This window comes from Schistocerca piceifrons, chromosome 5 (assembly GCF_021461385.2).
Source record: "Schistocerca piceifrons isolate TAMUIC-IGC-003096 chromosome 5, iqSchPice1.1, whole genome shotgun sequence".
In the NCBI taxonomy this organism is placed as follows: Eukaryota; Metazoa; Arthropoda; class Insecta; order Orthoptera; family Acrididae; genus Schistocerca; species Schistocerca piceifrons.
In genome coordinates, this window is record NC_060142.1 from 519412537 (window position 1) to 519432947 (window position 20411).

Below are 20411 nucleotides of genomic sequence, written 5' to 3' on the forward strand. Positions count from 1 at the left end.
TAAATAACATTGATGTTAAATAGCAGTAAAATTCATGCTAGTGAGGAGCCATATTAATTTTGTACTTCATACCCAATCAGAGTTGGTCTTATGTTTATGATAATTTACTTAGAAATTGATAGTAAGAGAGAGTGTTGTAGCTTGGAACACTTTTCAGACATTTGCCTCCAACCAGCCATGTAACTGAAGTATAATATCTTTTTTTATTCTATTTTGAAACGATAGCAGTCACTTTATGTGTGCTGCAGCTGTTTTATCAAATTAGATAAATTACTCTGGGAAAACAGGAGTTTTCCAAATGTCAAAACTGTTCCAAGGTACAGCTTGCTCGTGTACCTGGTAACACATACTCTATTCAGATTGAAGAGTGGTGCAGTTGGTAAAATCTTGTTAGTGCCACATTTAACAGTCTAGGTGTTACGTTAGTACTCTACCCCATAACAATATTGAGCAAGTGTGATGAAATTAAGGAGAAATAGATTCAAAAACGCAGCTCCAGGTTAAAAACATTATGAAACAGAAGCTATTGGTAACTAACGCAATGTTCCATTTCTGAGATAGGTAGAATTGTTAAGATATTAAAGAAATTCAGTTGATTTGCAACTTCATATTTTCCATGGTAAAGAAACTATTCTGTTTGTGCATGACTGATGAAGTATGGCTCAGCTGTCAACATGTTATGTAACCTATTGTAATAAAACTCTGTAACTTAAGAATTAACACTAACCTTAAAAAAAGTTTAAAAATCTTATATGGCACTTACGTACACAGGACTTGTAATATCTATGAATACTGCACAAAACACAGCTTCATGTCTCTCTCTCTCTCTCTCTCTCTCTCTCTCTCTCTCTCTCTCTCTCTGCTTAGGGCGGTCTTTAGTGTGTGTTCCTTCATGTGATTCTAAAATCAATCACTAGATTGAAACACTGACCAGAAAACATTGTGTGTTCCTAGGCACACTATCCTCCAGATACAACAGTCTCTCCTGCAACTTGTTTCTTCTGCTGTTTTCACTAGTTACTGTAAATCACCTAACCTGTTGCCCTAGTGATAAAACGTATGTCTGGGAACTGAAACGTCTCTGGATTGAATCCTGGTCAGACCACAGATTATTTCAGAATGTCTTTAACATAGCTTTCATCTCTCAATGATGCAAAGATTCACCAGGAATGAGTCTTGGTACAGGTTCCACATTAAACTGTTTATCCCCTTTCAACAGTACAATTACTCGGGTAGGTTAGGGACACACGTGTTGCTAAAATGTCATCCATTTGAAAGACTTGCATCTTGGTAGATGTTGAAACACAGGAATTATTAGACTATAAATCAATATATAATTACTATAATAGTAATGTCTTCCTATAATTTTAAGAACGAATCTCTCTTTCACAGTATTTGTCTGTAATATGATTGATTTATTTGAATCTTGTAATTCAGGAAGAATTCACTAATTACAGTAGGTCCCTGATCGAATCCACCCAGCAGATGTGTTGATGGCCTTTCATCTTGATTGGGCCTCTTCAGGAATTTGAGGATTCTTGCAATTGCATGACAATGTATTTGCTACCTAAGGGTATTTGTGATTAGTAGCAGGAATTAATTTGGAATGAACTGTAAAATTTACCCACACAACTCTGGAGGCAACAATAGTATCCCAGTGTATTGTACATTCCCATCTGGGGTTCATGCTGGAGTGTCCTATTCTGGTGCAAGGGTTTATAACATTTGTTGGTGAACATTGAGTAGAATACTGGAGGGCTCCAGATGACTTCACAAGCAGAATCTAAGAGTCACTTGTAGGTCACTATTTCAGCAATTTATCAAAATAACTGGACTGTGAGATCTACATTAGTTTTGCCTTTGATGTTCATGCTGAACAGATTTTTAAATTCTCCAGTAGAAAGACAGCTGACAGTTTTTTGAGCAAAGTTAAATAAATTCTTATATGAAGTAGTAGATAAAAATACAGCTGGGTAGAGTTGCAGGACAAGCAATGGCTCTTTTGAAGCAGCTGTTTTTGTCCTAATACACATTGCATACTTTATTTTATCCATAATAATGGTGACTGAGCTCCATGGTTGTAGATTAAGTTGTTTGACAAAATATAGAAATCAGCCAGATAGCAAATACACAGATATTTATTGCTACTCATGTGAAGCTTTGATGGGTCACTAGTATTACATAAACAGAAATTATCCTTTAGAATATAAGTATAACAGTAATAAATTACATAGACAAATCTTCCTCATGAAGCAGTCTGTGAAAACCATGTCAAAATCCTTACAGAGATTAGTATTCACATACAGAGAGAAAATCATGCTGGGGATATGTATAGAAGAAGGAGCTGTATAGAGTCTGTCTATAACAATTTCGTGTGGCTCAAAGCCCTGGTGCTAATTTTTCAATTGAATGTCACTTGGGCAACTCGTATGTAACTAAACAAAACCTGTCATCCAACTGGGGAAAGGAAACCTTCAGTTTAATATGGAATACAAACCACAGGTCATTATTGATGAATCACCACATCAAGGAGAGATTGTTACTAGGTTAAAAGGCAGACTGAAAACTCTGTGGTTCCACTATTGCTCTCTGAAATAGTAGTGGCTGTTACTTTACTACTTTATGAACCAGGTATGGCCCACTCTCTAACTGATTAGCGCTGACTAGCAATATTCAAATATTGGTTGAATGAATGTTTTGTGTCCTACTGCCACTGCTGATTAACTACATTTCCTGATGGTTCTTCCAATGAATTTCAGTCTAGCATCTGCCTTACTCACAATTAATTTTATGTGGTTGTTCCACTTCAAATCGTACCATACACATTCTCCTAGATATGTTGTGAAAGTCAACTACTTCCAGTGATTATTCTGCAATTGTGTAATCATACAATACAACGTCTTTTTGTCTATTTATTTGTAATATGTTACATTTCTTTATGTTGGGGGTAAATGGCCAATCCTTGCACCAAGTGTCAATCCTCTGCAGATCTTCCTGAATTTTGCTACAATTTTCTAGCATCATGACTTCTCTGTACACAACAGCATCATCCATGAAAAGCCTCATGGAACTTCCGACATTATGTGTGAGTTCATTTATTTATGGTATGAGTAGTAATGGTCCTACAACATTCCCCTGAGGCACACCAAAGACTTTTTTCTGTTCAGAATGACATGCTGTGTTCTGTCCAATCAGACAGTATGTCTGATATTCCTTGTGCTCATATTTTGTTCATTAGGAGACAGTGCAGAAGGGTATCAAATACCTACTGAAAGTCAAGGAACATGGTGTCTATCTGGGTGCCTGTATCTAATGCTTTTTGTCCTGTGAATGAACAGAGCAAGCTGGGTTTCACAAGATAGTTGTTTTTGGAGCCCGTGTTGGTTCCTAAAGAGGAACACAAAACTAACTAATTTAAGTGATGCCATTTAAATAATTTATATAGGCTGTGCATTCAAATTACAAGAAGTTGACTACCTACTGTGTCTCAATTTTGTTTGTTTTGGGAATAAGGTCAATCTACTGTATTTTAGCTACAGTAATCAGTTTTCACATCACAAAATACAGTCTATTATATTATTATTTCTTGTGTTGCTACAAGTTTCTGGTCATTGTTCCACACTATATCGAGAATACAAGAAACTTGCATGCATATGAATAATTTCACAGCTATGGTAATACCTGTACTATGAATTTTTACATAAGACTGAGCTATTTCACTTACTTTCTATCTGGCAACAGTCACAGCTGTTGTGTCATCAGCCAATGAACATGTCTTGTAATCGGACTACATCAAAACTGATTCCCCATTGTTCCCATGTAAATGCACAGGACAGTTAATACACTACTGGCCATTAAAATTGCTACACCAAGAAGAAATCCAGATGATAAACTGGTATTCATTGGAAAAATATATTACACTAGAACTGAAATGTGATTACATTTTCACACAATTTGGGTGCATAGATCCTGAGAAATCAGTACCCAGAACAACCACCTCTGGCCGTAATAATGGCCTTGATATCCCTGGGCATTGAGTCAATCACAGCTTGGATGGTGTGGACAGGTACAGCTGCCCATGCAGCTTCAACATGATATCACAGTTCATCAAGAGTAGTGACTGGCGTATTGTGATGGGCCAGTTGCTCGGCCACCATTGACCAGACATTTTCAATTGGTGAGAGATATGGGGAATGTGCTGGCCAGGGCAGCAGTCGAACATTTTCTGTATCCAGAAAGGCCCGTACAGGACCTGCAACATGCGGTCGTGCATTATCCTGCTGAAGTGTAGGGTTTTGCAGGGATCGAATGAAGGTTAGAGCCACGGGTAGTAACACATCTGAAATGTAACGTCCGCTGTTCAAAGTGCCGTCAATGCAAACAAGAGGTGACCGAGGCGTGTAACCAATGGCACCCCATACCATCACGCCAGGTGATACGCCAGTATGGCGATGATGAATACATGCTTACAATGTGCGTTCACCACGATGTTGCCAAACACAGATGTGACCATCATGATGCTATAAACAGAACCTGGATTCATACGAAAAAATGACGTTTTGCCATTCGTGCACCTAGGTTCATCACTGAGTACACCATCGCAGGCACTCCTATCTGTGATGCAGCATCAAGGGTAACCGCAGCCATGGTCTCTGAGCTGATAGTACATGCTGCTGCAAACATCATCGAACTGTTCGTGCAGATGGTTGTTGTCTTGCAAACGTAGCCATCTGTTGACTCAGGGATCGAGATGTGGCTGAACGATCCGTTACAGCCATGAGGATAAGATGCCTGTCATCTCAACTGCTAGTGATATGAGGCCATAGGGATCCAGCACGGCATTCCGTATTACCCTCCTGAACCCACCGATTCCATATTCTGCCAACAGTCATCGGATCTCGATCAACGCGAGCAACAATGTCACAATGCGATAAACCGCAATCACGGTAGGCTACAATCCAACCTTTTCAAAGTCGGAAACGTGATGGTACGCATTTCTCCTCCTTACATGAGGCATCACAACAACGTTTCACCAGGCAATGCCAATCAACTGCTGCTTGTGTATGAGAAATCGGTTGGAAACTTTCCTCATGTCAGCACGTTGTAGGTTTCACCACCGACATCAACCTTGTGTGAATGCTCTGAAAAGCTAATCAAATGGTTCAAATGGCTCTGAGCACTATGGGACTCAACTTCTGAGGTCATTAGTCCCCTAGAACTTAGAACTAGTTAACCTAACTAACCCAAGGACAGCACACACATCCATGCCCGAGGCAGGATTCGAACCTGCGACCGTAGCGGTCTCGCGGTTCCAGACTGCAGCGCCTAGAACCGCACGGCCACTTCGGCCAGCAAAAGCTAATCATTTGCATATCACAGCATGTTCTTCCTGTCAGTTAAATTTCATGTCTGTAGCACGTCATCTTCGTAGTGTAGCAATTTTAATGGCTGGTAGTGTAATAAATATGAGCAAGGATACAATGATTTGGTGTGCACACATGTGGCTGCCACTGTGAAGTGAGAATGATTAACTATTTGAAGAGAGATTAGGACACTGTCTGGCCATATGTTCCAACAATCCTTTGTAGCTCTACAAAATCTGGCATTGGCATGAACAATGTTATGCTAGGGGTCTCACCCTTGCTATACCTTTTAAAAATAAATTCTGAGTTCATGATATATTCTGTCTCTATACAATATCCTTGCTATCTGTAGCTTCATTTCCAAAGCAGTTCACAAAATTGTATTTACTGAGACCTATATTTAGGCAACATATTTAAAGCCACCCCCTCTCACAACTGCAAACACACAAAAACAATGAACTATCACAGGACCAATGACCTCAGCAGTTTGGTCCTGTAGGAACTTACCACCACTACTAACAATCACACATTATATTACGTAAGACTGTACTAAATAAAAGTGCAATTTATTTTGTACCAATATGAATCTTACTTACTGCATCTAGAAGGACATTGTCAGTATAACTGTTTAGAGAATCATCTGAGATAACTGCATATGAAATTAATTACCCCAAATTTGCTGTAGTAAAAAATTCCTCTTCAGATGCCACTGGGCTATCCAATTCATGAAGCAACTCAAAATCACTCCAAGAGTGCAGCGCAGTTACTGGTCGAGCTTGGAGAATATAAATAATTCCCTGTAAGGGAGAATTCTCATTTAATATGCAATACAGATCAATTACTTTAATATTTTAATCTACAGAAAAGAAATTCATATTACCAATAATTCTTGTGAAAGACAAGGCATCACAAAAAAAGTGAAGCAAGCATAAGGGAAGAGGAAATGAAATGAAACTTTACGGGCTGAGAGAGTATAAGATGTTATTTCATTCTTTACAAAATCAAGTCTAATTTATAAAGGTCTTGGTTGTACAAAACCCACTTATCAGTATGACCTTGCACTCCTTCTGGCCTGGATGCATGATCTGATTCAGTTGGGAAGGGTGTCATAAAGCTGTTGTGTCCTCTCCTGACACAAGCTGGTTCACAACTGTTGCAGATGGTTCTTTGCATCCCATGTACTGGCACTGAGACAGAGTTGACATTGACACTGACTCCACACATGTTCTGTCAGAGAAAGATCTGGGGATCTTGCTGTCCATAGGAGAACTTCAAATTCATGCAGGAAGTTCATAGATACACATTTCACGTGTAGAAGAGCATTATGCTGTTCACAAACGTTTGAGAGGTAATACTTGGGGACAAAAGGTATTTGCGATGTCTCACTATGCCATCCAAGTTTTTTCAGTTACTACTAGACATGACCTGAAATCATACCAGATGGCTGTCCCCATCATGACACCAGGAGTTAATACCACTGTGCCTCCCCAAGACATCAATAGAATGCAACCTCTCATTGATGATGGTCATCCACGATAGTCTCGAAATGTGGTTCATTGCTGAACACCATGTGACACCATTCATCAACAGTTCATGCTTCCTGGTCATGTCACCACTCCAGACTCAGCCATCTGTGCTGTGGTGTTAACAGCAGCCAATGTGTGGGAAGATAGAAGTCCAGCTGCTGCTAGTGACACTGTCCTGGTGCACAATACAGTGACCCTCCCATATTGTGGTGAAACATGGTTGACCAGAACCTTGACGAAGACTATGCCTGCTTGCATGACCTCAAACAGTTTAACATTGAGCCACCATCCCATACTTCCCACAAATGAGGATATTGCATGATTCAACCATGAGGCATAATGGAGACCAACAATGAGGCCTCTTTCAAACTATGTCATGCGCTGATAATGCTGTCTCATACAAATACACACCATGTCTGTGTCCTTTCCAGTCACCACTCAACATCTGACACTGTTCACAACACTCATATATCCTATCAGACCTGGTAACAACACTAAACACAAATAACGCTAATGCACACTGGAGACAATTCTACCAGTCACAGAGAATTGCAACTCAATTCATTAACATACCTGCTGAAGGTGTGTACGCTAACTTCTGACTGTGACTTCCACATGCTTCACTTTTTTTGTGAGGCAGTGTATGAAGAATTCACTGATTTTGTATAGTAATGTCTGTCTTGATTGTCGCTCTCTTTTACCTTTTACATGTCAATGACATCGCCATGTTATTTTCATTATCAACTGTCACCCAAATGAATGCAGTGTCATTGAGTTATAAGTGAATTTCTAACCACAGAAATATTAAGACCTAAGCCACGAAGATTTTCAGTGCACAAAATTCTTTAACGCTGTCACTAAGATATACTTATATTCCTCCACAATGCTATGAATGCTAAGATTGCTGCTTAAGTGTCATGCTTCATTTCAACCTACTATGGGTAACATAATGAAAAGTCAATTTATATACCGTGTCAGTCATATCTCCTTCAGAAAGAAGTGGTGTGTATAAATTTTAGTGCACATATGACTAATCTAATCTTTGAATTTAACTTATACTTCATAGTACACATTTACAAAAATTGTCATTTTTCAAAATTAACTTGCATTTTAACATGTCTTCTCAACTATTACACATTTAATTGCTTCACAGGAAATGTAACAGGCTGTGTTAATATTGGTGCCCAATCAACTAATCAGCTCTGTATTCTTTATATCACCTCTACACTCCGCATTGGTACATGTCATGAATATATGAACATATCATGTTGCTTTGCATCATTTATACTAACTGCATACAATGTGAAAAGAATAGAAAACAAGTGAGACAGTGAGCTTGGTCTGTATATGTGCAGATGGGTATGTGTGTGTGTCTGTGTGTGTGTGTGTGTGTGTGTGTGTGTGCGCGAGTGTATACCTGTCCTTTTTTCCCCCTAAGGTAAGTCTTTCCGCTCCCGGGATTGGAATAACTCCTTACCCTCTCCCTTAAAACCCACATCCTTTCATCTTTCCCTCTCCTTCCCTCTTTCCTGATGAAGCAACCTGGGGATGTGAAAGCTTGAAATTTGTGTGTGTGTTAGTCATGACCATGGTGCCTGTTTCACTATGCATGCCATCTGGATTCACAGTAACTACTCTGTTCTTCACTCCACTTTAGCTTTCTACATCTTTCATTATCTGGCCTGTCTATTGTTTGCTGTACCCCTCCCACCTCTGTTACATACAATGCACTTAACTTTTTACTCTCATGAACTCGTGCATAATGTTTTAGAAGTGATCTTTGTCTTGCTTATTATCCTGTCTTCCACCTTTAAGCTCTCAAGTTTTGAAATCTCATCTTGTGTAGTCCCCAACAGTCAGTCTTTCCTTCACATTCCTTCTGGTAAGTCACCTCAGACCTGCAATTCTGGATGACCTTTCCAAAATCTATGCCTTTCCCTAAACATCTCCAGTCCATTTCCTTCACCCCTCTTCCTTCCCCTTCAACCCTTCCGTCGGAAGAAGAAGCCACTGACTCTGAAAGCTTGCACGTGCGTGTTCTCCACTGCTTGGTGAGTATGTCTTTTATCTATCCAATTACATTATATTTTATAGGGAATTTTGGTATTTTTATTGTCATTTAGCCTACATATGTGACCAATGTGTTTTCTATGTCTTCTTACCAAAAAGACAAACAAAATGACTCAGGAGGATGGGGCCATTGCTGGGTTGTTTGCCTGTACGTTATTATTTGTTTCTCTGGTGATAGTGTTGTTGGATCAAATCTTTTAGGATTCTCAGTTTATTTTCAGGTTTCCAAAAAACATTTTGGTGATTTTTGAAAAACACAGTTCTACTGGTGGTGAGGAGGGGGGGAGGGGGAATTTACGGAGTATTATGACAGTAAACTGTGCTCCTTACCAATCACTGATTTCTGTAACTTTCAAAGCTGAGTGGGACTTTTTTTCTGGTGTAGGCATTGTCTTGCTATTAATGCCAGCAATGCCCAAGTGCTAATGGTCAATGCATGTATGTGGGCAAGAGAGTCACTGTTAGGGTTTTGTAAGAAGTGGTCGTGTACAGTGGCATTGAGCATAAATAGTCTGAAGAGTTTGTTAAAGCAATAAATTATGAGTCTGAGAGTATCGTACTGGTTGGTAGGGTAAAACTGATTCAATTTATTTGTGAAAGACATAATTATTTATGTAATCTTTGGATGAAATAGTATCATCATAGTTGCTCAGTAGTTTTATTTGTACGATGTAATATGTTATGGAAAACAGTATAGTAATAACTTACATAATTAATGGGAATCTTGAGGCACAGAGAAAGATTAAAAAAACTGTAATGCTGATAAAATAAAGAAACAGGAATTATGATGAAAGGGTGAGCAGCCATAATTAATTTAAAATCATTCAGTTTAAAGCTCATTATCCTTTTCCAGACCTTGGAGGAGCACAGTAGCTAAGTCTGCATTAAATATCTTAGCTGAAGCCTACAACAGCAGACTTATATACAGGAAGAAAAAATAAATAAATGTTGGAGACAAATGTGTGTGAAATAGAAATTTTTACTGTACACAAAAGTACTATTATTACTTACTGCAAATACTGAATAATTGTAAAGGAAGGAGATAATGCACCAATAAAAGCTGACAGCTTTGCCAAAATAGATAAAATCTAGAGATGATCAGAAATATAGCAATAAATGACAGAATAGCTACCTGCATACAGGAAGTCATCGGGATTCACAAGATCAATTTTTTCGCAAAAAAGAATAATTTTGTAATTCAGTCAGTCACTCATTTGTTCATACATGTGCCACAGATACCTACTTAAAATGGATGTGTAAAAAAATCAAGATACACATTAACAAAGAGAAGGAGCTATCAGAAACTACTCCTGTTGGCTTTTTCTGATGACTTGCTATACTCCCCTTGTATTTAAATAAGTAATATTAGCTACCCCAAGCAGAAGCAATGCTTTGTTAACACTCCAAAATTTTCACTATTTTGAGTGGGATAAATGAATGCTACAGTGTTCATCTTTTCATGTTTATTTATAAGTTTTTACAAATTCACTAAGAAAAAAATCGTGCAACATTAATTTATATATGTAAGACGACCTCTGGATTTTCCTTTGTGTGAGACTGTATGCACCCAATAGGTTCAGCTTGAAAGTCTAGATTTACTGCTCATGTTGTTTTCCTGTACTTTCATTCATTGTGCTAAAGCTTGTGTGTGTCATGAAAAGTGGAGGTCCCAGATTCGAGTCTCAGTCTGTCACACAGTTTTAGTCAACCAGAAAGTTTCATATCAGCACATACTCTGGTGCAGAACGAAAATTCATTCTGGGAAGAATCCCCCCCGGCTGCAGCTAAGCCATGTTTCCACAATATCCATTCTTCCAGAAGTGCAAGTCTCACAGGGTATGCAGGAGAACTTCTGTGAAGTTTGGAAGGTAAGAGATAAGGTACTGTAAAAGTAGAACAGTGAGGATGGATCATGAGTCATGCCTGGATAGCTAATTTGGTAGAACACTTTCCCATGAATGGCAAAGGACCGCAAGTGCAACTGGACATGTTTTCTAACATATCAATCCAATATGTAAAAAATTAATTATGATGACATCAACTGCATGAATACTTAAAGATGGATGAATGATTAAATAAATGAATAACCTTGTAAATGGCCCACTCAATATCTCTGGCACTACCAAACATTGATTCCAGCTGAATTCCAATCTTTCCTAAGGCAATTGCTTCATCTGGTGAGAGGCAAAGTTCATTAACTAAGGTATCAACAGAAATTTCTGTTGTAACAGTCCCACCTGTAGAATCTGTGAAGGAGAAAAAAAGGGTGATTTTTACATAATGCTATATATCAATATTCATTTCACAGATGTTGTTACTAATAGGATCCAGCTATGAATTCATCAAATTAAAAGTTGATGAGATTTATTACAACGTTCTCTGGCTTCTAGCAAATGTTGATAAAAATAAATAAGAATCTGTGCTCCCTATGAAGAAATAGCTGGTCTCCCATAATCTTTATTTGTGAATGACAAACAAAATAAAAGATGAAAGCATTTTTGACAAGTTTACCATTCATATCAATGCGATGTTTTTTCTTTCCAGGTACCGAACTCTTCAAAGAAAGCTTGTCTGTGCCATTTCTAATAAGGATAATTGTATCAGGGTCCGCTGATGCGGACACTACGCTCTGAAAATATAGAACATAGCAATGAAAATCACAAAGAGATATTTATGGTGTATTGTACAGCTATAGATTCAGCTTATCCATAGAATACAAATAGTGCAATTGATATTCAACAATCAAGAAAATACAATCCAACTGAAATAACACAAGATGCAGACAGATAGGGTACATAAACTCCATCCCAAGGAGGATAGCAGACAGGTGGAGGGAAAGGGGGAGGGAGTGTAAGATAGGGTATCTTGATACCCTCTACCACTAAAATTGGCAAATCCTGATTAAAGTGCTGTCCACTGAAGAAGTGGATGGGGCCAGGAAAAAAAGAAATATAAAATACGTACACATTTTTACTACCTACAATTTATCATAAAACATTTGAAGAATAACAATTGTTATTGTATAGAGAGCCACAGAACAGTGCTCTATTATTTTTGTTTAGTTTGGTCTTAAACAGTAGCCCTGGAGCAATTTTTATTTTGTCTTATATGTTATTGTATAATAAGACACACTTCTCAGGTGGTTGGATATTTGAATATCTTCTGGTATAGTAATTATGTAATCCTCATTCTGCACTAATTTAACAGTCTTTCTAATGAAATTAATAAATCAGTTTAATCATTAAATAAATGTGAAACATTTAGAACACAAATTTCAGCAATGTTATGATCACAAGGCACTATTTTGAATGGTACAAATTATCCTCAGTGCTTGCTCTTGCCTTATAAATTCATTTCACTGGGAATAGTATTTCCCCAGAAGAAAATTCCATAACAAAGCAATGAATGGAGTTGTATCAATGTTTGTTAACTTTCTGCAGATTTTTGATATTCATTGAGAGCAGCAATTGCTGTCAAATTTGTAACTGATTGTCACTGAAGAGATGTGACCCTTGTCTCAGGACCCTGTCAGTTATCATTTTCTTATAACCACTATTCTTACATCATGTTACATGACTGTGAGTGTTATACTATTTCTTGTAGACATGTTGAACAGTCTGCACTGAGGCACCAACAAATTGGGCAACTTTCTTTGTGGGTTGGTCTGAGGTACAATTAAACACAATAGCTAATTTTTGCCATTCTGTCATATCTCCATGTCTATCCATACATACTTCACTGCTATAACACAAATTAATGATAGAGGATGACCATTTGTTACCAGTTTTGCCCCAATTACAAAGTTCCAAACTGACCAATGTGCTATTTTAAGTGATCAACTAAAATTCTGTCCAGTGAGCTCAGTAATATCAGTATCAAAGATTTTCAGTCTCTGTTTATGAAGAGAAATGGTGTCTTTCTAGATGTTCTGTAAATAACCAAAGTCTTACCACAACTAAAAAAGGTTCTATTGATATAGGACCCTATTATCAATCCGTGTCATAATTAAGTTCTTATTTGAATAGAAAAAGCTTTATTACTTAGTAATTCTGTTTTAATTGTAAGTTCATGAGGGTTTGTTTAATAGATATAGATGGTGGCATCAGTGGTCAATGACTTGGAGAAACACTGAATAGACTTCTACACAATATATATAAATGACTTAGTAGATAGTGTCGGAAGTTCCATGCGGCTTTTCGCGGATGATGCTGTAGTATACAGAGAAGTTGCTGCATTAGAAAATTGTAGCGAAATACAGGAAGATCTGCAGCGGATAGGCACTTGGTGCAGGGAGTGGCAACTGACCCTTAACATAGACAAATGTAATGTATTGCGAATACATAGAAAGAAGGATCCTTTATTGTATGATTATATGATAGCGGAACAAACACTGGTAGCAGTTACTTCTGTAAAATATCTGGGAGTATGCGTACGGAACGATTTGAAGTGGAATGATCATATAAAACTAATTGTTGGTAAGGCGGGTACCAGGTTGAGATTCATTGGGAGAGTGCTTAGAAAATGTAGTCCATCAACAAAGGAGGTGGCTTACAAAACACTCGTTCGACCTATACTTGAGTATTGCTCATCAGTGTGGGATCCGTACCAGGTCGGGTTGACGGAGGAGATAGAGAAGATCCAAAGAAGAGCGGCGCGTTTCGTCACTGGGTTATTTGGTAACCGTGATAGCGTTACGGAGATGTTTAATAAACTCAAGTGGCAGACTCTGCAAGAGAGGCGCTCTGCATCGCGGTGTAGCTTGCTCGCCAGGTTTCGAGAGGGTGCGTTTCTGGATGAGGTATCGAATATATTGCTTCCCCCTACTTATACCTCCCGAGGACATCACGAATGTAAAATTAGAGAGATTAGAGCGCGCACGGAGGCTTTCAGACAGTCGTTCTTCCCGCGAACCATACGCGACTGGAACAGGAAAGGGAGGTAATGACAGTGGCACGTAAAGTGCCCTCCGCCACACACCGTTGGGTGGCTTGCGGAGTATCAATGTAGATGTAGATGTAGATGTAGCTTTAGCAACACACATTTTACAAAAATGATAGTAAATGTATGAGACGAAGGAGAACTACGAAGTGACTGGAAATTAGTCATGATTCATTCTCTACATAAGAAAGGAAATACTAAAGAGGAGAATAATTGTTTTAACAACTCAATATTCCCAGTAATGTACAATATTCTACTAGTATTCATCTAAAAACAATTAAAACAACAACTGAGATTCTAAAAAAATATTGAATGAAAAGTGGAGCAAAAACTACATCTTAAAACGTTAATAAGAAACTGTATGCTGAAAGAATGGTAATACGTATTGATCTTCAACAGTTTTAAAAAGGCATATGACTCCATTTCCCATGATGTATTATTTAATAGACTGACAAAAATAGAGGTTGATTAAAAAGTACTGAGGATTAAAAAAACAACCCTGACTAATTCCAAGTCCAAAATAAAATTGTGCAAGTGTCCCTCTAAACCCCATTGGAAACAAAACAGGAGTTTGAAAGTAAGACGTATTCCTTCAAGAAACACTATAAAAGAATCTGGCAAGGTACTAAAACTTCAGAATCTGTTTAAACCTTTCAGGGTTGGACCTTAGAAGAGTGTTGTGGAGACAGACTATTTTACTTTTACAGATAGTATATCCACAATGGCAAAAGCTTTTGAAACTTCAGCAGAATAAATTAATCTTCTGAAAAAGTAGCAGAACAAACTTGGGTACAAATATCTTTAAAAAATGGAGGTAATGCCAAATATCAAGAACAATACACACCAGCTACATACCAAATATGGAACAATAAGGTGTATGGATCAATTTAAATGCTTGAGTAAATGTACTGAATGGGCTATATAAGAAAGCCTTGAAAACAAGAATCTGGAAAATGTTTATAGGTTGCTAAACAATGTCAAACATTTACAGCAAGTATTTTTCCATAAATACCAAAATTTGTCATTAACTGCCTGTCATAACACCAATGTATCTATGTGCTTCTGAGTATTCTATTCTCAATGTGATATGTTTGCTAGCAGGAATATAGAGATAAAGAGAGAAATATCTTACACAATATACTGGCCCAAATTATGTAATCAGACTCAACAAATAAATAAAACTCCAAACAAGAAATACGAAGGTTGTTCAAAAAGTATTTGATCTTATTTTCTATTGCTGAAACCAACAATTGTATTGGGGTATGCACACACTCTACGTTTGTAGGCATACTTAGTGGGCATGCCAGATTTTTTTCACGACTACAGAAACAGCTACTCACTGGCTAGCCATTGGCAAATGAACACATGTAAGTGGTAGTCACCAGTTTTATGTTGTGGGCAAAATGACAAAAAAGTGGAACAACACTGTTGCATTAAATTTTGTTTTAAGCTTTGTGATTCTCAAGTTGAACCAATCCGTAAGATTTGACAAGTATTGGTGGATGAAGCATTGGGTACCACACAGATAAATGAATGGTACAGCTGCTTCAAAATGACCACTCATCAAAGAACAGTGAAGCACATTCAGGTAGGCCATCAACATCCACAAATGATGTTGTTATCGATAATGTAAGGACCCTCATGATGCACATAGTCACAAACAAAGGAACAATAATAACTATCCAAGAACTTGCAGATGAGGGTGAAAGTGGTACTAGATCCTTTCCTTCCATTTTAATGCAAAATTGGGACCTCAGGAGGATCTCAACAAAATTTCTGCCACAGTTGCTAACAACTGAGCAGAAGCAACTTCTTTCAGATATTGCATAGGACATGCTTGATACTGTGAACAATAATCCCAACTTTCTTGACACAGTGATCACTGGTGATGAGTCCTGGGTTTATGGCTATGATCCAGAAACAAAGTCCTGTCATCGCAATTGGAGTACCCATTTCCCCAAGATCCAGAAAATGTGAAAGTCAAATGACCATCTTTTTTTACTTCAATGGCGTAGTCCAACATGAATAGGACACAGAAGGTATTAATGTCAATAAAGAGTAGTACCAAGAGGTTCTTGCATTGCCTTTGTGAATCAGTGAGACAAAAATGGCCAGACTTGTGGGCAGCAGGTAGTTGGCACCTTCACCATGATAACACAGCTGTTCACTGTGCTCAATTAATTCAGTATTTTTTGGCCAAACGCAACATGGCTATGGTTTGCAGCATCCCTATTCTCCTGCCCTAGCACCAAGTTATTTCTGGCTTTTCCTTAAAGTGAAATACTCTGAAAGGCACCAGACTTATGAACAGGGATGACATTATGCAAAATTTGATGGAGGAGCTTTGCACCATACCAAAAGCAGCTTTGCAGTAATGCTTCCAGCAGTAATAAAAACATTGGGAGAAGTGTGTAGAAGCTGTAGAAGCTCAATAGGTCTACTTTGAAGGTGATTAGCATCAAATAATTGTATCTGAATAAAGACTGATTTTATAAATGAAAGTCAGATACTTCTTGAACAGCCTCATATATTCTTGAACACAAACAATGGCATACAATATATTTGACACAGAACCAAAACCAAGAATACAATTGTACAAGCACATTAAAATAAGACCTAAAGGTAATAGATATATAACCGTAACAAACAAAATCAAAACATCTTCAGAGCAGCTGTAGTGATGTTTGGATGGTCACATGAACTCTCTCTCTCTCTCTCTCTCTCTCTCTCTCTCTGATGAATTAAAATGCTATGCCCATCAGTGATTCTTTGTGGTGTGGATTCAACAAGTCCTTGGTAGATTGCCAAAGATATGTGGCACCGGATGTCTAGTCACTGATCACACAAATCCAATAAATTAACAAACCCTGTAAACTACAGGTCAATGGTTTGTTGATGTGCAATTAGTGCATGATAACATCCAACATGTGTTCCATTAGGTTTGTACCAGGCAAATTTCATGGCTAATACATCAATGTTAATTCACAATCATGTTTCTCAAATCATTGTAGCACAGTTCTTGACTTGTTACATGGACAGTTATCCTGCTGGAAGATGCCATCGCCATTGGGGACTATATAGAACATGAAGGAATGCAAATGGTTCACAAAAACATCCAGATGGCGGACAGCTGCCATGGGGCCTTTGATTACTACCACAGGTCCCATGAAAGTCCAGGTGAATGCCTCTCATAGCATAACACTGGCCCAATCAACCAGCATCCATTGTGTGGTGCCTGTTATGAGCATCCATTTTCCCAGATGACGGCATGTCTACACATGACTATCGAACTGTTGTAACTCTAAACATGTATCATTCAACCAGGTGATATGTTTTTGTTGATCCACAATCCAATCTTGATGATCCAATGTCCACTGAAATTGTAATTGACATTATCACTGGGTCAACATGGAAAGACATAGAGGTCATTTGCTGCAGGAGCCAAAATTCAAAAATTTGCGCTGAACAGTGTGCTCTGGAACACTGTTACCTGTACCAGCATTGTACTCTGTCACAAGGTCTGCCACAGATCATTGCTTATCTTGGTTTACAGCGTGGGCAAGCCTCTGACATCTATGTTGTGTGATGAGGTGAGGACCTCCAACACCTTGTTATCTACTTGTGCTTTCACTTTACTTCACCATTTCCTGTAGATGAATGTGACCGTAGCTACTGTCAACAGCTTTTCACTTTTGAGATGCTCATTCCCAGGTGCCGGGCCATAACAATCTGGCCTCTGCCAAAGTCATTTATGTCAGTGAATTGCCCCATTTGCAGCCTTCATCATCACTAGAATGATTTCCCATTCATCATTGCTCCGGTTATATACTATCCTTAGCACACCACATGCGTGCAACTTCATTAGGTGGCATTCAATCTGGCAGTGGGCAGTGGTCATAAGGATCTGGCTCATCGGTGTGTGTGTGTGCCAACAATAGTCATAATGGATGCAGCGCAAAGAAGAGCTGCACCACTCTCATTACCACATCTTATCCTTCTTTTGAGTATACAGGGTGTATACGTGGACAAGGGAAAAAATTCCTGGATTTTTCCCGGATTTCCCGGTTAAAAATACACTTTCTCCCAGATGAAAATACACTTTTTCTGTGTTAAGTTACAGTATACTCTTCCTCAGCACTGTAAAACTCATCAGTCCTATGGTTTTATATGCTGGAGTAGAATTTCCTGGCACTTTAGAAAACGAAACTTAGAGGGGGGGAAGGGGGGAAAACACGTTTTGAAAGACCTTTGATGTGCAGCAACATGTACGCTGCATATTTTCGTATTACGAAGGTATAAATTTGAATTCCACCAAACACTGCATATTACTTTCCGAAACAGTGAAATCGAGATTGCGATGCGCTTTTGTAAGACAGTCATAGCTCCTGTCACGTGATCTCGCCAGCTGATGGCAGCATAGGACACATGATGTAGTGAGCCAATAGCAAGATCACTCTTAAGTAGCGCGAACACACAAATATGAAAAATTAATGGTTTAAATTAATATACACAGCATTCACATATAATATTGGTCTCGAAGATTAATAAGCTGGAAGAGAAGTTAAGCTTCCACATATAATGTTGATCTTTCTTGCGCGTGTTACACTTTAAGATTCATCACACAAATGTGCCAGTAAAACGACGTAAATGTCTGATCTTTTGGGCTCGAAATTCTTTTAAATAGTCATCCTCAAAGAGTTGATTTTTAAATGAGAGTCAAACACTTTGTGACTTAAGAAGTTCATCGTACATTCTCGCACATAGTTCATCTTGCGTAAAAGGAAATCTGCTTTGAATGTAATGCTTTTCAAACCACCATTCACAATATTTTCCCACAAACTGTTAGAAATAGGTTCATTTCAGCAGTTGCAAGAGAGTGCCAAATAACAGGCATCACCGCGCTTGCGCAGCTACGATGACGCAGGAAGCCCATATGTTCGTACGTGAAAAAGATTAAAAGATCTTACGTATGGAATGAAAGAAACAAGACATCAGATGATACTTCAAGAGCGTCGGAATTTCATGCACAATACTAAAATGCATAATTCGGCTTAAAATGCAAATTCGTATGTAAATTTTCTTAGAGTACCAGTATTATATTATCTCATGTTTGGTTCTTTATTATGACATAATGCCATATGTGCACTTGAAAGGCAGCGAACAGTTGAAACTAGCCAATAGTGCGAAATTAAACACTTCCTTTCAAATAAATTGACTGCCTCAGCAGAAAAGATTAACTTTAAGCCAAATCTCTTTACCGTAGTCCGCAGCTCGTGGTCGTGCGGTAGTGTTCTCGCTTCCCGCGCCCAGGTTCCTGGGTCGATTCCCGGCGGGGTCAGGGATTTTCTCTGCCTCATGATGACTGGGTGTTGTGTGCTGTCCTTAGGTTAGTTAGGTTTCAGTAGTTCTAAGTTCTGGGGGACTGATGACCATAGATGTTAAGTCCCATAGTGCTCAGAGCCATTTGAATCTTTACCAAACCGGCAAAAATAACTTAAGGTAAACGGATCCTGGCTTCCTGTACTGCAGCGAATGACCGTCGCAGGTAGCAAGAGGAGAACCGCACCGGAAATGACCGCGGAGAAGCCCTCAGACGTTGGCATGCCAGGTACATATAGTCTGCGGCCGCGAGCTCAGCTCCAGTTCACCACCAGCAATGGAGGGTGAAGCTTTGATAATGCCAGCCACTCGGGCTGGCGAAACGTCAGAAAAATCATTAGATGAACGTCGGCCGAAGAACCCGAGACAGAAGCCAATAGGCAGTTTGTCAACAAGTGGTCACGAAAGCCTTAACAATTTTGTAAAAATAACTTCATGGTTCTGTCAGAAAGATGGAAATAAAATCTGAAACTAATAACATATTTTAGCCTTCCGTAATTATGCGAACGTATTTTAATTCATTTGATAGCTCCCGGCCACAAAAATCCGTTTTGTTATCATTTAATGTGAGAGCAATAAATGAAGAGGAAACAACAAAATCTGCTCTGTGCATCAGCCCCAGATTTACTATATTTCCGAACTGAGGCAATATTTAGTGGCGCCTAGCCACACTTCTGTAACCATAAGCGGGAGAAAACCGACTCAACTACGCATGCCCAAGAAACCACCCGCAACAGCTCAAATGAATCTAATTTAAACACTTGTCACGTCACGCTCATCAGAGGCAGTTTGTTGTTATAAAGCATTGCATAGTCTTCCTAAAGCCTTTGACACTTTGCTGTTGGCAGATGCTTGTATGAGCACTGTTTTGTTGCTGTATACCGTGCATTTTCTTTGCAACTTAAGTTTTATTTTCGTTTTCTTTTTTCTCTTGTTCATGTTTTGTTGCTGCAGTATTATTCTCCAGTAGTGGGATACAGTAATATCATTTGTTAGAGTATTGGTTCTTACCCGTTAAAATTACAAAAATTTAACTGAAAACTAAAACAATGAAAAATTCCCGGAATTCTAAACAATTCCCGGGTTTTTCCCGGTTTTCTCCAGGGTGAAAAAATTCCCGGGTTATTCCCAGATA

At 38.5% G+C, this 20411-nt stretch overlaps 1 protein-coding gene across 1 annotated transcript in view; it reads right to left on the minus strand.

The window, feature by feature from the left end:
• Window positions 1-20411, minus strand: part of LOC124798208 (putative phosphoenolpyruvate synthase) — a 293711-nt gene that overhangs the window by 142766 nt on the left and 130534 nt on the right. The window contains exons 13-15 of the mRNA XM_047261511.1: window positions 11471-11588; window positions 11048-11205; window positions 6033-6160 (exon numbers count right to left, since the gene is read on the minus strand). Of these exons, the coding sequence (XP_047117467.1) occupies window positions 6033-6160; window positions 11048-11205; window positions 11471-11588 (404 nt within the window). The remainder of the gene's footprint in view (window positions 1-6032; window positions 6161-11047; window positions 11206-11470; window positions 11589-20411) is intronic.